Here is a 17,720-nt window from a genome sequence, read left to right as displayed (position 1 = left end):
CTCCGTTTCGGCAGCCTGGGGTTCACAGGTTTGGATCCTGGGTGTGGACTCATCGAGCCACGCTGTGGCAACGTCCCACGTACAAAATAGAAAAGGATTGGCACAGATATTAGCTCAAAGCCAACCTTCCTCACCAAAAGACAAAAGAGAGACTGTAGTGATTTATGGCAGAGAGCGGTGCTCTGCTTGCTGCATACTTGCCTTCTGTTGCCTTCTGCGAACTTGGGGGCCCCCGGTGACTCAGGTCTGCTTGGGAGCCCTCCCTCCCACCCACCCTAGGCTCTACCCACTTGTTTCAGCAAAGGAGATCAACAGGTGTCAGCAGCGCTGGGCTGCCTGGTGTGTTTGGTTAGGGCTACTGGTCACTGCCCAGGTGGTGCCAGGCGTGTCGAGCCTTCTCAACATCTGCGTGCCCGTGAAGCCCTTCGGTGCCCACCCCCTGGCCCTGGGTACCTGTGTCTCCTGTCATCTGAGCAGCTTGGGGGCTCTTAAAGGCAAAGTGTCACATTTTGGGATCATTCACAAGTACGTGTCTGGCTGAAGCCTGGCTCCTCTCAACGCGCGTCCAAAGTAGAAATAACAGGCACCGGCGTGTGTGCGACCAGGGTCCCCGGCTGTGCTGTGTCAGGGTTGTGGGTGAGAGTTTATTTCCTTCGCCAGCTTTTAAGTGTCTATAAGAGAATCCTTTCTCAGTTACCCTCTCTTTCAGGCCTTTGTGGTCTCGAGTTAGAGCCAGCCGAGAGACGCATTGGCGAGGAAGATCCTCCTCCTTGCCACGGTCCCTGAAGTCCTGGAAAGTTTGTCAGAAGTTAATGGGGTGTTTGGGAAAGTACTTTTCCTGCTCCTTGGAAAGTGTCGCACTGGAGCACAGAGACATTTGGGGTGTCTCCAAGTCTGTTTTCTGTGTGTGGCTGGAACTTGGGCTTGGTAGCTGGTGTGACAGCATTTCCAGCTGAGGAGCGTGTTCAGGAGGGTGCCAGTGGGGCTGGAGTGGGGCGCCCATCACAGGTCCTAAATGTCACGAGGAGCTGGGGCTCGAGCGTCCCTGCTGAGGTCTGCCGTCCCTCGGACAAGCCTCGGACTTGGGGGCAGGAGTGTCTGCACCTCCCGTGAGGGCTGACGCAGCGCCTGGCCCTCAGGTGGTGATGTCTGGGTCAGGACTGCCCGCTGCGTGAGCTCGTGCCGCACAGAGCACAGTCACATACTGAGCAGCTGCACCCTGGTCATGCGGTACCAGAAGGAGGACGACTTGGGGAGACCCTCCCTGTGGAACGTGGCGTTCCAGCGCTGGCATGACAGTGTCACGGGGTGGGGTGGGGGGCATGTGGGTGCACACGGAGAGAAGGGGCAGTATGGTCTACAGGATGGGGTGCTCCCCAGCTGACTGCTGTCTCTCGCACCATCAGACGGAGCCCTGAGAACATCGATGGTGCTCGTGGTGCCAGCCCAGTGCCAGGGGTGGGGCGTGAAGAGCTCCGGCCCTGCTGGCTGTGGACTGACAGATAAAGCACACACCCTCTCTGTGCTCTGTTGTCCTAGCTGCCTCTGGGCTGTGGCCGTTTGTGGCGGTGGGGTGGGGAGACACAGATGGCTGAGTGACTGTCTCCTGGGATGACAGCAGTCCCCCTGCAGGCTGGTCAGAGGGCCAGAAGGGGCGATGTCGAGTCGAGCTTGCAGGAAGTGCTTGGGCCATAGTGACATCCCCCTACTGGTGGTTGGTATTCCCAGAAACGGTAAGATGGGTGCCCAACCTCTGGGAGCCTGTGGGTGCACACAATCCCTCCCACCCAGGGGGAGGCTAACCTCAGTGGTGGGCAGCAGGGCAGGGCCACCTGGCTGCACTCCCTGTGCTCGGAGCCATTGCCGGTCCCTGTCCAGGGCTTCCAGGCCCTGGACAGCCTTCCCCAGGGCCGGAGAGGATGTTCACCTACTGCTCTGGAAAGCTGTGGGCCCCTGGGAGCATGTGTGCACACACACGGGGTTGGGGGTGGGCAACAGAGCCTAACACAGATCCTGGTTACCGCGGGCTGGACCCTCCTGGGTCTTGCTCTGGGCTTGCGCCCCATGGTACCCGTCATGCTGTTGATCTTGAGAGGCAGCCGGAGTGAGGAGTGGGCAAAGCCAGCTGCCCCTCACCATTGGGAGGGGGCTGTGGCCCTGGGCTCCTACATCTCAGCTCCGGGCCTCGCAGCCATGGGCCTCTGCTCTCTTGGCCTCGTTTTCCATCTGTGAAGTGGGACGATAGGGTAGGAGGCCTCCTGAAGGCCACTGCTGGGGGTCTGAGGATGAGACCCAGCAGGAGGAGAGACCTGTGGGGACAGCCAGGTTTGGAATACAGTGACTCAGTGTTTATCTCTGGCTTGGTTGCTGATGCACCTGTGTCGGGCCATAAACGGGAGGATGTTCTGTTCAGACAAGCAACAATGGGACAAGGGCTGGGCCTGGGTGCATCTGGACCCCACCGCTGAGCGGGTGGATGGTGGGCAGATGCTACGACGAGGGGTGGCCGGGTGCTCAGGAGGTGCCTCAACCCCCACCCCCAGCCATGCGATCCTGAGGGGACCAGTTTGGAGAGCAAGGACGAGGCCGTGCCAGGCAGACGTCTGGGCCGGGGGGAGGGAAGGGGGGGGCGAGTGGGTTCTGGGCGCTGTCGTGGGCGGCAGTGACCGCCCAGACTCCTGTTTGTGTGTCTGTGGAGCGCGGCTCCGGGTGGCGGTGGTGTGTAAAGTGGCGCACGGTAAAGACGTTGGTTTGGTTCTCCTCGGGCGGCTCAGAGGAGAGAGGCCCAGGAGCGCTCCCGTCTCACTTCCTGCGCTGTAGCAGAGCAGCACCTGTGGGCAGCACCCGGCCCCAGGTCGACTCCACCCCGACTTTGTTCTAGAAACTGCGGAGTTGGTGGAGCCACAGGCACGCGGAGCCTTGCTGCTCACAGGACCGCCCCCGTAAGTGTGCGTGACCACCTGACCTCCAGCGTCCTCTGCAGGACCCACTGACCCGGAGAGGACGGTCCTCCTCTTGCCTTTCTAGGACGAAGTATCACACTGGTCACACCGCTCTTCTCACTTACCGTGTCCCCTGAACTCATTCCCCTTTGAGCTGTAGGTCTCTTGCTCCTCCTAGCTCTGTGGAAGGGTCATTCAGTGCAGGGGGTGGCCTGACCTGGGGGGGCTGCCCTGCCTACTTGTATGTGGGGATCGCTGGGGCTCCCCAGAAGAATGACCCCACGTCCTGGCTTCCCGGGTATCTGGGCCAGAACTCAGCATTTCTGAAAGTGTGTGTGTGGAGCGTGTCTCCCCAAAGCCTCTTGGGGCTTTATTCCTGAGAGACACTGCCAGTGTAGAGTCTGTGCTCTTTCTGTTGGTTTTCTTGGGGGTAGGTCACAAGGCGTGGGGACAGAGCCTCGTAGAGGTGAGGAGTGCAGCTGGCCTGGCCCCCCCCCACCCCCCGGGGGAGCATGAGCCCTATTCAGCAGGGCCAGAGGCGCCCCCCATAGACGGTGTGTTGGGGTCCATGTCGAGGCTAACGTTCCAGCAGGAAGGGGGACCTTCAGAGGCCGCTTCCCCGAGGGGGGCTAGGAACAAGCGGGAGGACAAACTGGAATGAGAAAGCGTGGGGAGCGTTAGGTGCTTGGGTCCCCAGGGTGCATGGGGGCAAAGCCGAGAAGACGTGGTGAGTGTCAGGAAGGGGACCGCAGCTGCAGGTCCACCTGCAGGCCCGCCCGGTGCCTTAGGACAGCCCTGGGGGAGTGCCCCGCATGTTTGATGGGGCTGGGCTGCTGTGGTCGGGCCCCTGCTGTGGGAGCACGGGTGGGATCCAGACCCAAGGCAAGCTCAGGGCTGCGGTGCTCCAGGCACAGGCCCCTCGGGTGGCAGCACTAGTGGCACCGCTCCCTCCCCGGACAGGGTGTGCATGGGCTCAGAGTATGCTTGGTGAGAGGGAGGCGGCAGCCAGCAGGTCCCAGTGGGTGGTGGGCCCCCCCGCCCCTCCGCCCATCCCTAGGTCCCCTTGCAGGTCTGCCCCGGGCCCCCTTCCCCTGGCCCCACGACAGGAGGCAGTTGGCTCCATCTGTCACTGAAGCTGGCCCTGCCCTCACGGATCTGGTTTCTGGGAGGGCCAGCCCTGGGGTGGCCGCTGGTCAGCGTGTATGCCGCAGAGGCTGGCCTGGCCACCCGGGGAGAGGAGCTAGAGTGGCCCCTGTGAGATGGCCCTGGAGGGCGGCCCGGCCCCTTACTGCGGGTCAGCCCCCATCTCTGCGGGCTGTGGTGGGGGTTCCGAGAGGCAGGGGTGGGGAGCCTTTGCTGGGGGTGGACAGCCTTGTTCAAGGCCTGGCCCTGCCTCTTTCTGGCCGGGTGACCTTGTGCCCCTTCACCTCTGAGCCTCCCTCCCCCCTTGGAGAATGGAGCTCATGTGACTGCTGCCAGTGCTGTGCCAGGACCGGCCACAGGAGGTGGGACTGGAGTGTCGCAGCGGGGCCCCCAGGGGCATGGAGACCCTCTCAGGGAGTGGAGAGCAAGCCTACCCCCACCTGCTCAGGAGGCTGATGTTTGAAGGCCATTCTCGTTGCTGGCGTGGACGGTCGACCTGAGTGGGGCGAGAGGGAAGGCCAGGATGAGCGTGATCCGGCCCCTCACCTCCTTCCCGGCTCTCCGACTGAGATGGGGGGACTCACTCCCTGGCTTTCTTCCGACCTCTGAGCACCCTCAATGTCGGTGCCCCCACATGCCTCCTCTCCTCCCTGCACATGCTTTGGGATTCCCCCAGACCCTCAGACGCCCCAAGCTGAGAGCCTTCTGAGGATCCCCGCCCCTCAGCCTGTGTCCTCAGACCCCTGCCCTCAGTAGCCCAGGCCTCTCCCCGCCTTCCAACCTGGTCCTCCTCCGTGACTGGAGGCGCTTGCTGTGCGCTCGTGAGTGAGCATCCATCTGCCCCTCCATCCCGCGCCTGGAGGCCCACATCCCCCCACCTCTCTGGTCCCAGCTGCCCGGGAGGCCCTGATCTGCCAGCCTGTGGGCCTACCTGTGGCTCGGCACCATGGTGGGAAGGCCAGTGTGGCTACTGCTGAATTTTCTGGGTGTTTTTCCATAGTGGCGGCTGGGCGGAGGTCCCCACTCCCTCCCCGATTGTCCAGGGCCCCTGAGTAGCCCTGGACCAGGGCGTCTTCTCCCCGTGTCCCTCTGGGCTGAGTGACCTGCAGGGGGCTGGATTTCTGTGTTTTCTGCAGGATTCCAGTTCCCCACAGAGGAAGGAGGCCCGTCTTGGAGGCTGCGCCCAGGGACCGGGGGAAGCAGCAGGAGAGATGGCCACAGTGCCCCCCCCCCCCCAGCTGGGGAGCCTCGAGCCCCCTCCCCTGTCCATTGGCGTGTGGGAACCGGGCTGGGTGTGCTCGCGGCCCTCCTGGCAGGCTGGCCTCTCCTGTCCCTCAAAGTCCAGCACAGAGCTCCTCGTGGAGTGGAGTGGGTGTGCCCCTGGAGGGTAGGGTGGCCGGTCAGTGTCCCCTGCCCTCCCTGCTGGCCGCCTGTGTCTTTCCTCAGGATCCTGCCAGAACCCCAGATGTCTGGGCTTTCGCCCGGTGTCGAGGGCTTTTGTGGTTTGTCTGAGTTTCCGTTCCGCGCAGTTTCAGGATCCTCTCATGTCGAGGGCAGGTTGTGTCTGACTTTCACCTAGCTGTGCATGTGCTGCCTCCCTGTCCCAGCAGGCTGGCAGCCCCCAGGAAGTGGTGGAGGGTCTCGGAGCCTCAGTTTCCCCCGCTGGGAGACCAGGCTCTGTCTTTGCCCTGCTGTGTGCAGCCTGAGTGGGCGCTTGGTGCAGGCTTCCCAGCCGTCCTCAGAGGGAGCACCATATCCCTGCAGGGCCGCCATGAGGCAGGAGTGCCAGTGGCGCCGTGACCTGAGGGCCACCACACAAGGGAAGTGTTGTCTGTGCAGTAAACGGCCTTCTGGAGTGAAGCGGCTGCCAGCGGGCGCGTGGTGGGCACCGGGTGCTGACGGCTTGGGAGCAGGTTCGGCAGGCTCCTTTCCTGTGGGGTGGCTCCGCGGTGAAGTGGACTGCTCCTGCGTCACCTGTCCTTACAGACCTCAGGCCGTGCTCTGAAGACTGCTTCCCAGCCCGGCCGGTTAGGTGCGCCTGCAGGCTCTGATGCCCTGCAGTTCGAGCTGCACGTTTGCCCTGGTGTGTTCACTCCAGAAGACGAGACCCAGGCAGGTGCAGGTGAGGGGCAGGCTTTCCAGCTACTAGAGTTTTATATCTTGTGCCTCGTCTTAAGGTGCTGGGGCCTCTCTGGTACCTGTACTTCCCCATCCAGTCCTGGGTTATTGCAGATGAACCCCCCCACCCCCACCACGGGGGTCCTCTTCCCTGCCAGGCGAGGGGGATGGAGCAAGGTCCTGTCCCCCGGCTCTCACAGCTGCTGTGGGGGTGTGGGATGCAGGGTCCTGAGCACCGGAGGAAAAGGGGGCGTTGCCCTCTTCCTTTTGGTGGCATAGAAGCTTCCCAATGCAGACAGGTCGGGGGGCAGTAGGTAGCCCTCAGGGTGCTCGGCTTCAGCCCTGAGTGCTCCTGGTCCTGGCTCCTCCAGACCCCTGTCCACTTTCAACCCCCTCCCCCATCGCTGTGAAGCAAATGCCAGATGTAGTTCACGCGTAAGACTTTCAGTGCCTTTCTCTAAAATGTAAGGGTTTTTAAAAAGTTGTAACTGCAATCCCACTGTCCCCCCACAGTATTAACATCGAGTCCGAAAACTCATCAAGTAGTATTGAAGTGAGCGCCCCCCAGTTCCCTTTCCAGCAAGCGTTTCTTGCAAACTGGCTCAGGGCACTGGTGCTGGAGTCCAGGTGCCGCCTGCCAGCCTCACCTCCCCGCCCCACCCGCCAATTGCTGGCCCATGAAATGGGGCCGGCGCCGCCCTGTCCCCCTTCCAAGCACGTGGGGGGCCGTGTGAGGGGGTTCCCAGGCTGGGCACAGAGGCCATACACAGTAACCCGGCCCTTGTCACAGGGCTGCCATCTTCCTTTCCAACTCCAACCCCAGAAAGCTCTGAGGATGGAGTGTTTTTCCTAATTCTCTTGCAGGTGATCAGAGGCTGCCTGTGGTCCTTGTTTATCCTCAGGGTGAACATAGGGTGTTTTCCTGAAGAATATGGTATTTGGCTTGGGACATTCTCTCAGAGCCTGGGAGTGGGGGTGGGGGTGAGAGACCCCCTACCCCGGAATGGTTTCTGAAACTCGCTGGGTTCTGAAATCCAAAAGGCTCTCCGGGTCGGCACGCCCAGCTCCGAGGAGAGACGGACGATGAGCTGCAGGCCTGAGGGTGATGGTGATTGCTCCCAGCCCTTTTGCTGCCGGACACTAGCTGGCTGCTCGAGTCCTGAGTGGGGTGGGTGCTGGGGCCTCGGGGAAGTCAGGTGTCCCCAGCTCATGGCTGTCTGCAGCAGAGTGGGTGTCCGCGGGGGAGCCCTGGAGGCCGAACGGCCACGGCATCCGCTAGAGAAGAGCGCCTGTCCCCGAGAGACAGTGGGGCACCGTGGTGAGAGCTCTGAGTGCCCTGGGCCTCAGTTTCCCCATCTCTGCCCAGCACCCAGGAAGTGCTGCCATGGGCTGACCGGAGACCCTAGGAAATGGGGTCCCAGCCGGGCTTTCTCTTTTGTGACCCTCTCTTGGTGTCCCCAACCAACCACGACTGGGTTCGACCACGGTATGGGACCGGACCCTCTGGCGCCCCCACTCTGAATTTGCCTTTACTTCTTTCAAGGAGAAGGTGCTGCGGGTCCCCCGGCAGTGGATGCAGGAGCAGGGCCAACTGGCCCCCTTGGCACCTTCCTGCTTTTTCCACTACCAGCTGGAGAGGCCAGGCGGGCAGGGCAGCTGGGCCACTCTCCCCGGGTGGGACCTGGGCGTTTCTCTTCAGCCTGGCAGGGCCGGAGGAAGGGGCTGGGGTGTCCTGCGTTCCCTCAGAGCCTGGGCCCGGTGGGGGACGTGGAGGCTGGGAGAGGTGGAAGGCTGTGTTTGTTTTGGGCAGACGTTATTTAAGTATCTACATGTTCTGGGTCCATTCCCAAGTGTGACCTCGTTTTGTCCACATGGCACCCAGACGAGGGTGACCTTAGGGCTCTGGTCCCTGTCCTTTTGATGTGCTGCATCCCCTCCCTAGGTGGCTTCAGAACCAGGGGCACCTCCTTTTCTTCCAGCTCAAGGGGCCAGCGTCCCCCATCTCTCCAGCCATTGGCCCGGATGTCCCTGGGCCCCCCACATCCGTGTGGATGGCAAGCCGTGGCGCCGTGTCTGTGGTGGGGCTGGGGCAGGGCTGGGAGCACTCCATAGGTGGTGGCTGTGCCGGGCACTCTTCATTTTACAGTTGGGACCCTGGGCTCAGGGAAGTCAGCCGGTGAGGGGGAGCTGGGCTTTGAGCCCTGGCGTGGCAGACGCCCATGGGTGCTCCTCGCTGCCCTCTGCGCAGCCCTCTTCACGGCTCCAGCCCGAGGTTAGACTCAGGCCTGGGCCTCCGGGAGGGGTGCTGCTGGCCCGGGCGCCTCTTCCTAGGCTCCCCGCTTGGTGTCCTTGCTGGCAGGTGGCAGCAGGCCATCTTGTCCTTAAGTCACTAGGACCTCTCGGCCTGTGGCTGCCTGTGATGCCAGGAGCCAGGTCGGGGAGGCACAGGGTCCTGGGCTTATGTCCCTGAGTCCCCACGTGGGTCGGCCCAGGAGACCCCTGCAAGATGGAGGAGCCTCAGCCTCACGGTCTGTGCAGTGGGCACGATCACTCTGACCTCCGGATTACGTGGGTGCCTCACCCTCAGCAGAGGTGAAGGGCTGTGGCCGTGGCTGACCACCCACGTATTTCTTGGTGTTTTCTCCACTGTCTCATCCAGGGGGACAGCCAGCAAGGTCTGGGCCAGAGGGTGGTGGGGCGCAGCGAGCAGGTGGGTGCTGGCTGATGGTGTCAGCCCTGCTCCTGGACTCGTCACAGAGAGAAGCTGTTCCTGAGAACGCAGGGGCATCGCCAGGCGCTCCGGGCATCTGGGAGACTGCCGGGCACCCTGGGTGTTCGTGAGGCCACAGGCGCTCCAGGGGATCGCTGGGCGCCCTGGGGGCTGGAGTTGAGTTTTTTCAAGGCATCTTGCCCGCTTGTTGTTTTAAACCTCCATGTCGCCTTGTGGCTTTTTCCGTTACTGATTTTGGTTCAGGCCTGAACCCTGTGAGAGGGTCAGCTAGCAGTCTAAGTTTTCATTTCATTCTGGAAGCAGCATTTGCCTTCCTGGTCTCGGAATGTGGCCCTGATCCCCCACCCAGACGGGGAGGCTGACAGGCAGCACAGCTGCGCTGTGTGTCGCCAGCCTGAGCAGCGGGAACTGCGCCTGTGGTTTCCATCCCTGGGCTTTGACAAGTAGGCTCTGTCGGGATTCCTTGGGCCATCCAAGCCATGTGGGTGTGGCCGACTGGATCCCGAGGTCTGCTGTGGGCCGGCCCAGACTTTGGGGTTGTTGCAGCCCTGAGATGGCAGGCTGTCTTTGGGCAGCCGTCTTTGGTTTGTGTTTGAGCAATGTTTCGAAATAGAAATTCCTTTACCCTGTTTTCTTGTTGCAAAAGTAACGTGTTCTTAAAAAAACCTGCCCATTCAGAAATGCAAGCAGGAAATGACAATCCTGTCCTCCTGGGGGCCAGGAGGTGCTTCTCCATCACCTCTCTGCCTTCCAGCGGGAACTTCCCAAGTCGGTGTGGGTGTCCTTCCTTCTTGTTGGCGTCTGTAGTGTCAGTGCACAGATGTCTTCTGGTTTATTCGGTGTCTGTCTGGTTGGAGAAGCGACGAGGGAAGGGCAGGCCAGGTGCTGGCTGTGGCTCTGCTTGGCCTGGCTGTGATGGTGTGCATGCTCCAGTAGGGAGCGACGCAACCTCTTGCTCTGCCAGCCACCCCAGAGGGGACAGCTCGGGGTGGCCTCTGCAGTCTTATGGCCTGGGAGTCCCTCTCTTAGTCCTCCTCCCTCCCGGGGTGGCTCTGGGAGCCGGAGGTGTTTTCCCACTGGAGAGGGGTCCTGCCTGAGCTGCCCATCCAGAGCCAGCACGACCCTTCCTGGGAGGTGGGTCCTGGCGCCCAGGATGGAAGGGGCTTGTGGGGGCCCCCAACCTCTCGCGCTCTGGCTGCCCTTCCTTCCTCCCTGTTGAACTGGTGCCCAGGTTGCCGGGGACAGAGGACAAGTCAGGAGGGAGGTGTGTGTGGCTGGGGGAGGGCAGCACCCCCTGCCTCTGCTGTGGGGGAGGGCTGTGCACCGCCAGACCCCCCTGGTCATCCTCACGTTCTTGTAGGCATCTGAGAGCGTGAGGTACCCCCTGCCTCATTTCACTGGAGGTGTTCGGGGTGACGTTCTTGTTTGCAAGAAAGGGGGCTCCCGTTGCCATGTGCAACTCCCTGCAGATTAGGGGGCACCTGCCTGCAGGACATGTGCCTGGCACTTTTAGCTCAAGTCCCCGCTAAGCCTCACAGACCCTGCTGGGGTTGGCCATGTTTCCCCTGGGTCGTGGGCAGCTGCGTCATCTACGTCATCTGGGTCCCACTGAAAGTGCGAAGGGGACGCCTGTGCTGGTGGGCAGGACCCAGGAAGCCTCTCTGGCCCTGCTGGCCTCAGGCTCCTGGCTCCTGCTGGGCCACAACGGGGATAGGGGATGCGTTTCCGTGTTTGTGGCTGGAGCTGGCTTCCTGTTCGGCAGCAGGTTGGAGCAGTGTGGTCTGGCGGTCAGAAGAGGGAGGGAGGCAGAGGGCTCAGCCTTGGGTCCTGAGGGCAGTGAGCCGTGCCTGTGCATCCTTGTGTGTGGAGGAGGCCAGCCTGCGCTTGGCTGGTAGTTGTGGGCCCTATGTCCCCACAGGTCAGTTTCAGCCTGTAGCTGCCTTCTGCCCATTCCCTGGCTCCCTGGGCTGTGCAGGAGCACCAGGTACTGGGCACCCGCCCACTGTCCCATACCTGGGGGCCAACGGTGCCCCAGCCGTCTTCTAGGCACTGGGAGGCGCAGGGACACAGCACATCCTCCCTCCCCTCTGGAGCTCCAGGGTCCCGCCGCAGTGGTCACAGCAGGGCTGTGGGTGCTCAGTGTGTGTCCAGCACCGGCCTGAGTGCGTTGTGTGTTTGACTCTTTGCATCTCACAGAACCCCGTGGGGACAAGGGGACCGGATCCCGTGGCTGGCGAGGGGCAGAGCTGGGATTGGGCTGGGGAGGCTGGCCCTGGCATCTGCTCTGCAGCCCTGAACTGTCCAGGGTCCGGGACGTTCCAGGAGGCCCTGGTAGGTGGTGGCGTTGGAGCAGAAAGGCCTGAAGGAGGTGAGGGAATGAGCCTGTCCCTCTGGTGAGGGAGTTCCCAGCAGCCCTGGCAGGGGACGAGTCATGGGTCACGTTGGGTCCTGCAGGCCGGAGCAGGGACGGTGCTTTCACGCTGAGCCGGATGGAGCCACTGCAGGGTTTGAGCTGATCTGCAGCTTGATCCGACTTGGGTTGGTTGAAGCAGGACCACCGCTGCTGTGCAGGCCTGGACCATCCATCAAGGGAAGGGCAGACCCACAGGGGCTTCACAGAGACCCCTGCAGGAGTCAGCAGTGCTCGGGCCAGGCGCAGGCAGACCCTGGCCCTGCTGGACTTCGCTGACCTGCTAGGGGTGGGGCGGGGCAGTGAGGCGTTAGGGTGACCCAGGTTTGCGCCTGGCTCAGGCGGCTGCCGCCCAGCCTCCCATCTGACATCGTGACAAGAACATGTAAAAGGCTATCGTGTAGCAGAGTGCACGCCTGCCCCCCAGATGGAGGGTTCCGCGCGCAGCCCTCAGTCTGTTATGTGCCCTACACGTAGAAGTGGGGCCATTGGCTTTCCCCTGAGAGATCCGGGGACTTTGGCGTTGGGGTGGCCTGTTCATTCTGTTACTGCACACTGTTCCTCCGGGCCCTAGTTGGTCATCTTCTGATGACCTGCAGGCCCACAGTGTTCTCTTCCTCTCCAGCTCTGCGCTTGGAGAGCGTCTCCACAAGCAGGTGGGGGCCGGGGCGAGGCCTGCAGCAGCCTCCCCCCACTTACGAGCGTGCAGGGTCCGACCCGCCTTCTCTCGCCCTCCCACTTAGCCGAGGGCCGGCCGTGTCACAGGCTGGTCGTCATCACAAACCCAGAGCAGGTTCTCATGGTTACGTTAGAACTTCGCTTGGCGGGCGGACTCGCTCGAGAGGGGCTCGGCTCCGCGCCCCGAGTGTGGTTCTGCCACCGTTCTGCCTGCCTGGCTCGGCTCTTTCAGGTCGCTGTTGTAGCTGTCTGCATGTGAACCATTCCCTAAAAAACTGCCAAGGTCAACAACGGTGTAGAGTCAGTCCCAGCAGGCAGGCGGTTGGTGGGCCGTGAGCGGAGTGGCCTTGTGTGCAGCCCTCACCCGGACGGCTGCCTTCCTGCCGGTGCGCTTCCCCACCTGCCCAGGTGGCAGGTGCTCACGTTATCCCCCCTCACCAGTGTCTCCTCCCCTCGTCTGAGAGCAGTAGTCAGAGAGCGGTTCTGTGACAGGTGAGGGTTGCCTTGATCAAGGTGAGCGGCTTGAGCGGGCTGAACTGGCCTTGCAGTGACCACGGGTGTGCTCAGGGGAGCCAGCCAAGGCTGGGGCTCCAGCTGACCAGCCTGTCCCTGCCGTCCCTTCTCCCCCATAGGTGCTGCCTGGTTGGGCCCAGAAATGGGACGTCGTGCCTCCAGGGGCAGCACAGAGGAACTGAGGGCCTCCCCGAGCCGCTGCTGTGACGGCCAGTGAGCGAGCAGCCGGAGGATGTCCACCACCACGACGGTCGCCCCCGCGGGGATCCCGGTGGCCCCGGGCCCCGTGAACCCGCCACCGCCCGAGGTCTCCAACCCCGCCAAGCCCGGCCGCAAGACCAACCAGCTGCAGTACATGCAGAACGTGGTGGTGAAGACGCTCTGGAAACACCAGTTCGCCTGGCCCTTCTACCAGCCCGTGGACGCAATCAAGCTGAACCTGCCAGTGAGTCCCCCGTCCCCGCCGCCGTCCCCAGCCCCTCTGTTGCCCCGACTCCTCTGGCTTTGGCAAAGGTGGTGCCCATGATGTGGCTGGTGCTGGTAAGCCAGGTACAGCCTGTGCCTCAGGAGCCTGTCCTCCGGTGCAGGGACAGCCTAGGGCCCACTGTGACCAAGGAGCAGAGGGTGTGGGAGAATGGAGGGCGGCGGCCCCCTGAGTGCCGGGAGCGGGGAGAACCGTGCCTCGAAGGGGCCGGCGGCGATAGGGCTCCAGAGCAGAGGCTCAGCCGTGTCTTCGTTCTGTCCCCGTGCATCCTCCTGTGCTCGAGGTCAGATGCTCAGTGCGGGCTGAGGTGCGTTTTGGGGGACGGCACCCCAGCTGCACATTTCAGTGCTGACTGTCTAGTAGCTTTCTTCTTTGGACTCAAATGGAGAACCCCGAGTGACACGAGGGGAGCCCTGGGCTGGCACTTGGTGGCCTGGGTCTGGGCCCAGCTTGGCCCCTGCACACCCATGGGCCCTCGAGCAAGGTTTGGAATCCATGAGGGGGCTTGGGTCCATCCCCAGAGTGGACTCCGCTCTGGGGTATGCCCCGCTCCGCGGTGCTGGGCATCTCGGAACCTCCCCTGCACGTAGGACCCTGGTGAGGCGAGAGGTTTGGCAGGAGCCTGGAGCTGGCCGAGTGCTCGCCCCAGACCGCATGCCCAACTGCCCTCGATGACCAGAAGCTGCCTTTGGCCAGGCCCCGGGACCCGGCTTCTCTTTGAAGACCACTCTGTACAGTCTGTGTGCTTGGGAATTGCAGAAATAGGGATGCCGAATCCGTTAGTAACGCCTCTGAAAATCTCTTTCCTAGGATTATCATAAGATAATAAAAAACCCAATGGATATGGGGACGATTAAGAAGAGACTAGAAAATAACTATTATTGGAGCGCGAGTGAATGTATGCAGGACTTCAACACCATGTTTACAAATTGTTACATTTATAACAAGGTAAGAAGACCCTGCGGCATGGACCCCAGGTGCCATTGCAAGCTGCCCACTGGCCTCGGGGAGAACTGGGGGGGGGGTGAAGTGCCAACCCGGGGGCAGCCCTGGCTGGGGTGGCACGCTGGGGACCCTTGTCAGGACTGCATTGCTCCAGGCAGAGGTGCCAGCTGGGCCGGGCACTTTGCAGCAGTTCTCGGACGGGCTCAGAGTGTGTCACAGCCCTGCGCTCAGCCCTTCTCTGGCCCCAGTCCCCACCTGCGAGTCCCACTCATGGCCCATCTCAGGTGTCACTGCTTGGCGTGGGCCCACATCCCCCGCTGCAAAGAGGGAAATTGGAATGGCCTTTTCAGAGGGAGCCGATACACACCAAACACTTTAAAACATCCGTACCCCCGGACCTAGAAACCCTGCCTCTAGAAATGCGGGAAGAACCCGTCTAGGCTCCTGTCGTGGACACTCGCCCCACTGCATGCACAGCCATTGGAGGTTGGCTAAATGCGCTGTGATGTCCACGTGCAGCTGCCCGAAATGACTAGAGCGCTCCACGACAAGGGGGAACATTCACAGGATGGTTCCAGTGAGAGGAGCCAATTCGGGAGGCTCCCTACAACCCAGTCCTGTGGGTTTCTGGGTATTTTTTTTTATTTTTTTTTTTTTCCTTTTTCTCCCCAAAGCCCCCTGGTACATAGTTGTGTATTCTTCGTTGTGGGTTCTTCTAGTTGTGGCATGTGGGACGCTGCCTCAGCGTGGTTTGATGAGCAGTGCCATGTCCACGCCCAGGATTCGAACCAACGAAACACTGGGCCGCCTGCAGTGGAGCGCGCGAACTTAACCACTCGGCCACAGGGCCAGCCCCTGGTTGTTTTTTAATAGCAACGTGGTGGAGTAAAGATGAGCGGAAATCCTGAGCCGAAGGCTCTCTGCTTCCCCACGTGATGGGATGAAGGGTGGTTTTTATTCCTCGTGCTTTTCTGAACTCTTTCAAGAGTTTCCACGTTAAAGGATATTCCTTTTGCCTTCTTCCTGCCCCACCAAATCTCTTAGCAGATTTAAAAAAAATTTTTTTTTCTAAAGATTGGCACCTGAGCTAACATCTGTTGCCAATCTTCTTTTTTCTTCTTCTTCTTCTTCTCCCCAAAGCCCCCCAGCACATAGCTGTATATTCTGGTTGTGAGTCCTTCTAGTTCTACTATGTGGGACGCCGCCTCAGCGTGGGCTGATGCGCAGTGCTGGGTCCGCACAGAGGATCCAAACCTGCGAGACCCTGGGCCACCAAAGCGGACAGCACGAACTTAACCACTCAGCCACGGGCTGGCCCCTCTTAGCAGATTTTTGAATGATGTTTTCTTGAGCTGCACCCGGTGATGTCTTTTGCAAATGCACAGCTCCTTTCCCTGCATGTAACCTGGGCTCGCCCTGTATCTCCAGCCCACAGATGACATAGTGCTCATGGCGCAAGCCCTCGAGAAAATTTTTCTGCAGAAAGTGGCCCAGATGCCCCAGGAGGAAGTTGAATTGTTACCCCCTGCTCCAAAGGGCAAAGGCCGGAAACCAGCTGCGGGAACCCAGAGTGCAGGTAAGAGGGTGGACAGGCGTGGCGTCCTGTCCTGGGCCCCCGGGTGGATGGGCTGGGTTGCCAACGACATGGTCTCTTCTTTGGGGCCCTGGCCCGTCTGAGCTCAGTTTCCACGTCCATGCAGTTGGGGCAGTGATGAGATATGAGCTCCAGAAGCTGGGTCTCAGCTGTGCGTGGCCTGGAGGCAGTTGGAGCCATGGCCAGCCCTTGACATTGTTGCTGTCTGCCTTTGAGCCCGCTCTGGGAAGGAGATGGTCGTCTCGCCATGTCCCGGGGCTCCTCCTCCCAGCCCTGGCTCTGAGGCCCCCTCTGCCGGAAGCCTGGACAGAAGCTGGGCTGTCCCTTTGTCCCCTCCCTAGGACTTTGCCTCTTGAGCATGTGTTGTATGCCCTGTGACGGGAGAGGAGCTGTGTCACCTGTCAGGGAGGGGGTGGGGATTAGGGTTAGCACCGGGAGCCCCGGGGTCTTACCTGGTCCAGGAAGCTGGAACAAGGTGCGTCCCAGTGGACTGACTGGGTGGCCCAGCCCTCGAGACAGGCCAGGCTGGATCACCAACACTGCCACTGTCCTGCTTTGCAGGCAGGGCCTGTGGGTGGTCACGCCTCTGGTTCCTGATGGAGTCTGAATTAACCCTCGCTTCCTGGGGTATGGGCCCAGCTCTCACCCCCCAGACTGTGCGGCTCCTCTTGGCTTTCTCATTCAGACCTTGGTCTCTGGCCAGTGGGGAGAGGCTTCCCATTTGTTCGGTGAGCACCCATGGCGGCAGGCCTTGTGGCAGCAGCTAGATCAGGGCCAGGAGTCTCAGGAGGATGGGCTCCCTGGCGCCTGGTGTGCTCTGGCTAGAGGGGATGGTCCAGGAAGCTTCCAGAACTATGGCGTATGTCTGGCCGGTGGAGCCTGGAATGCTCAACTTCCTCTCCTTGTCTTCAAGGTACGCAGCAAGTGGCGGCCGTGTCCTCTGTTTCCCCAGCGACCCCCTTTCAGAACGTCCCCCCCACTGTCTCCCAGACGCCCGTCATTGCTGCCACCCCTGTGCCAACCATCACTGCAAACGTCACTTCGGTCCCCGTCACCCCAGCTGCCGCCCCACCTCCTCCCGCGACGCCCATCATCCCCGTAGTCCCTCCCACGCCGCCCGTTGTCAAGGTGAGCGTCCCTGGGGCGTGAGGTTGGCCAGTTGGCTGGGGTCTGAGCGCGGCCGGGGGTCCTGGATTCGGGCGGGCGCAGGGTTGGGCGGTGAGAAGCTCTGCCGCCTTTCCCCGGGTGCTGGCCGCCCATTGGGTGTTTGGTTTGTGTGACTCTGGAGGGGTTCTCTCCATGCCAACGAGGCCAGGCCGCTGCTCCTGACACAGACGAGGAGACCGAGGCTCGGGGGGCTGCAGGTCACACAGCTGGTGAGGGCGGGCTGTGCTTGAACCCCGGCGTCTCCAGCCTGAGCCCCGGCCTTTGCAGTCCACGGTCGTGTGGGGAAGGCGCAGGGGACGACAGGGTGGGAGGGCCCTGCTGGACCCCACTCACACTTGGATTTACGGTTGGCATGGGGAGGTGACGGCCAGGGCCACGTGAGGAGCCAGCCCGCAGTGTGCGGTGGCCTCCACCTTGTGCCCCTCTTAGCGTGACCACCAGCACGTGTGTCTCCCCTGCTTGGCTGGGAGCTTTTCATGGCAGGGGCTGTCCTGGCCGGGTCCGGGCTCCGAGTGGGTGCTCCCTGTGAGGACGGCCAAGTCCCCCACTCCTAGCCGGCCCCATGCTGGGCACTGACGTGTGTCATCTTCTCCAATTTGACCCTCACAGCGACCCTCTGGGCAGGCAGTATTTCCCCCATCTTACAGATGAGGAAGCAGGCGCTCAGGGGTTAAATGGCTCCCCCAAGGTAAAACGCCACCTCCGCCGCTTCCCCCTCCCCCGTGGCCTTCACTGCCTGCACTTCCGGGCGGCGCCTGGCCGGGCCGCCCCACACAGTGCCCGGCTGTTTTGGAGCATGTCCCGTTTGCCATGGCCAGATGAGCCCCTCGGGCCCTGTGCGGCACGCGCTTGGCATCCCGTGGGCCGTTAAGTGTTGGTGGGTAGCAAGCTCGTGCCCCTGCCAGCCTGGGCGCGATGGCTTGGCTGGGGCAGCGACAGTGACCATGGTGGCGCTCTAGACAGCAGAGCCCAGTGCGGCCGTTGGCCAGGGCGCT

General features: G+C 61.9%; 1 protein-coding gene across 4 annotated transcripts in view; it reads left to right on the top strand.

Moving 5' to 3' along the window:
* BRD3 (bromodomain containing 3) overlaps nt 1-17,720 on the top strand; it is a 68,672-nt gene that overhangs the window by 31,505 nt on the left and 19,447 nt on the right. For 3 of the 4 annotated variants that reach the window (XR_011533480.1, XM_070596007.1, XM_070596005.1), the window contains exons 2-5: nt 12,655-12,980; nt 13,830-13,967; nt 15,393-15,540; nt 16,472-16,686. Coding sequence is in view for 3 of the 4 variants with exons in the window: in XM_070596007.1 (XP_070452108.1) it covers nt 12,768-12,980; nt 13,830-13,967; nt 15,393-15,540; nt 16,472-16,686 (714 nt within the window). In the remaining variant the exon portion in view is untranslated. Of the gene's footprint in view, nt 1-9,586; nt 12,515-12,654; nt 12,981-13,829; nt 13,968-15,392; nt 15,541-16,471; nt 16,687-17,720 lie in introns of those variants that run through there. The other variant, XM_070596006.1, reaches the window with a different exon arrangement.

The sequence above is a fragment of the Equus przewalskii genome, chromosome 26 (assembly GCF_037783145.1).
Source record: "Equus przewalskii isolate Varuska chromosome 26, EquPr2, whole genome shotgun sequence".
Lineage (NCBI taxonomy): Eukaryota > Metazoa > Chordata > Mammalia > Perissodactyla > Equidae > Equus > Equus przewalskii.
Note: the sequence above shows the minus strand (reverse complement) of the source record. Positions and strands in the feature narration are given on the sequence as shown.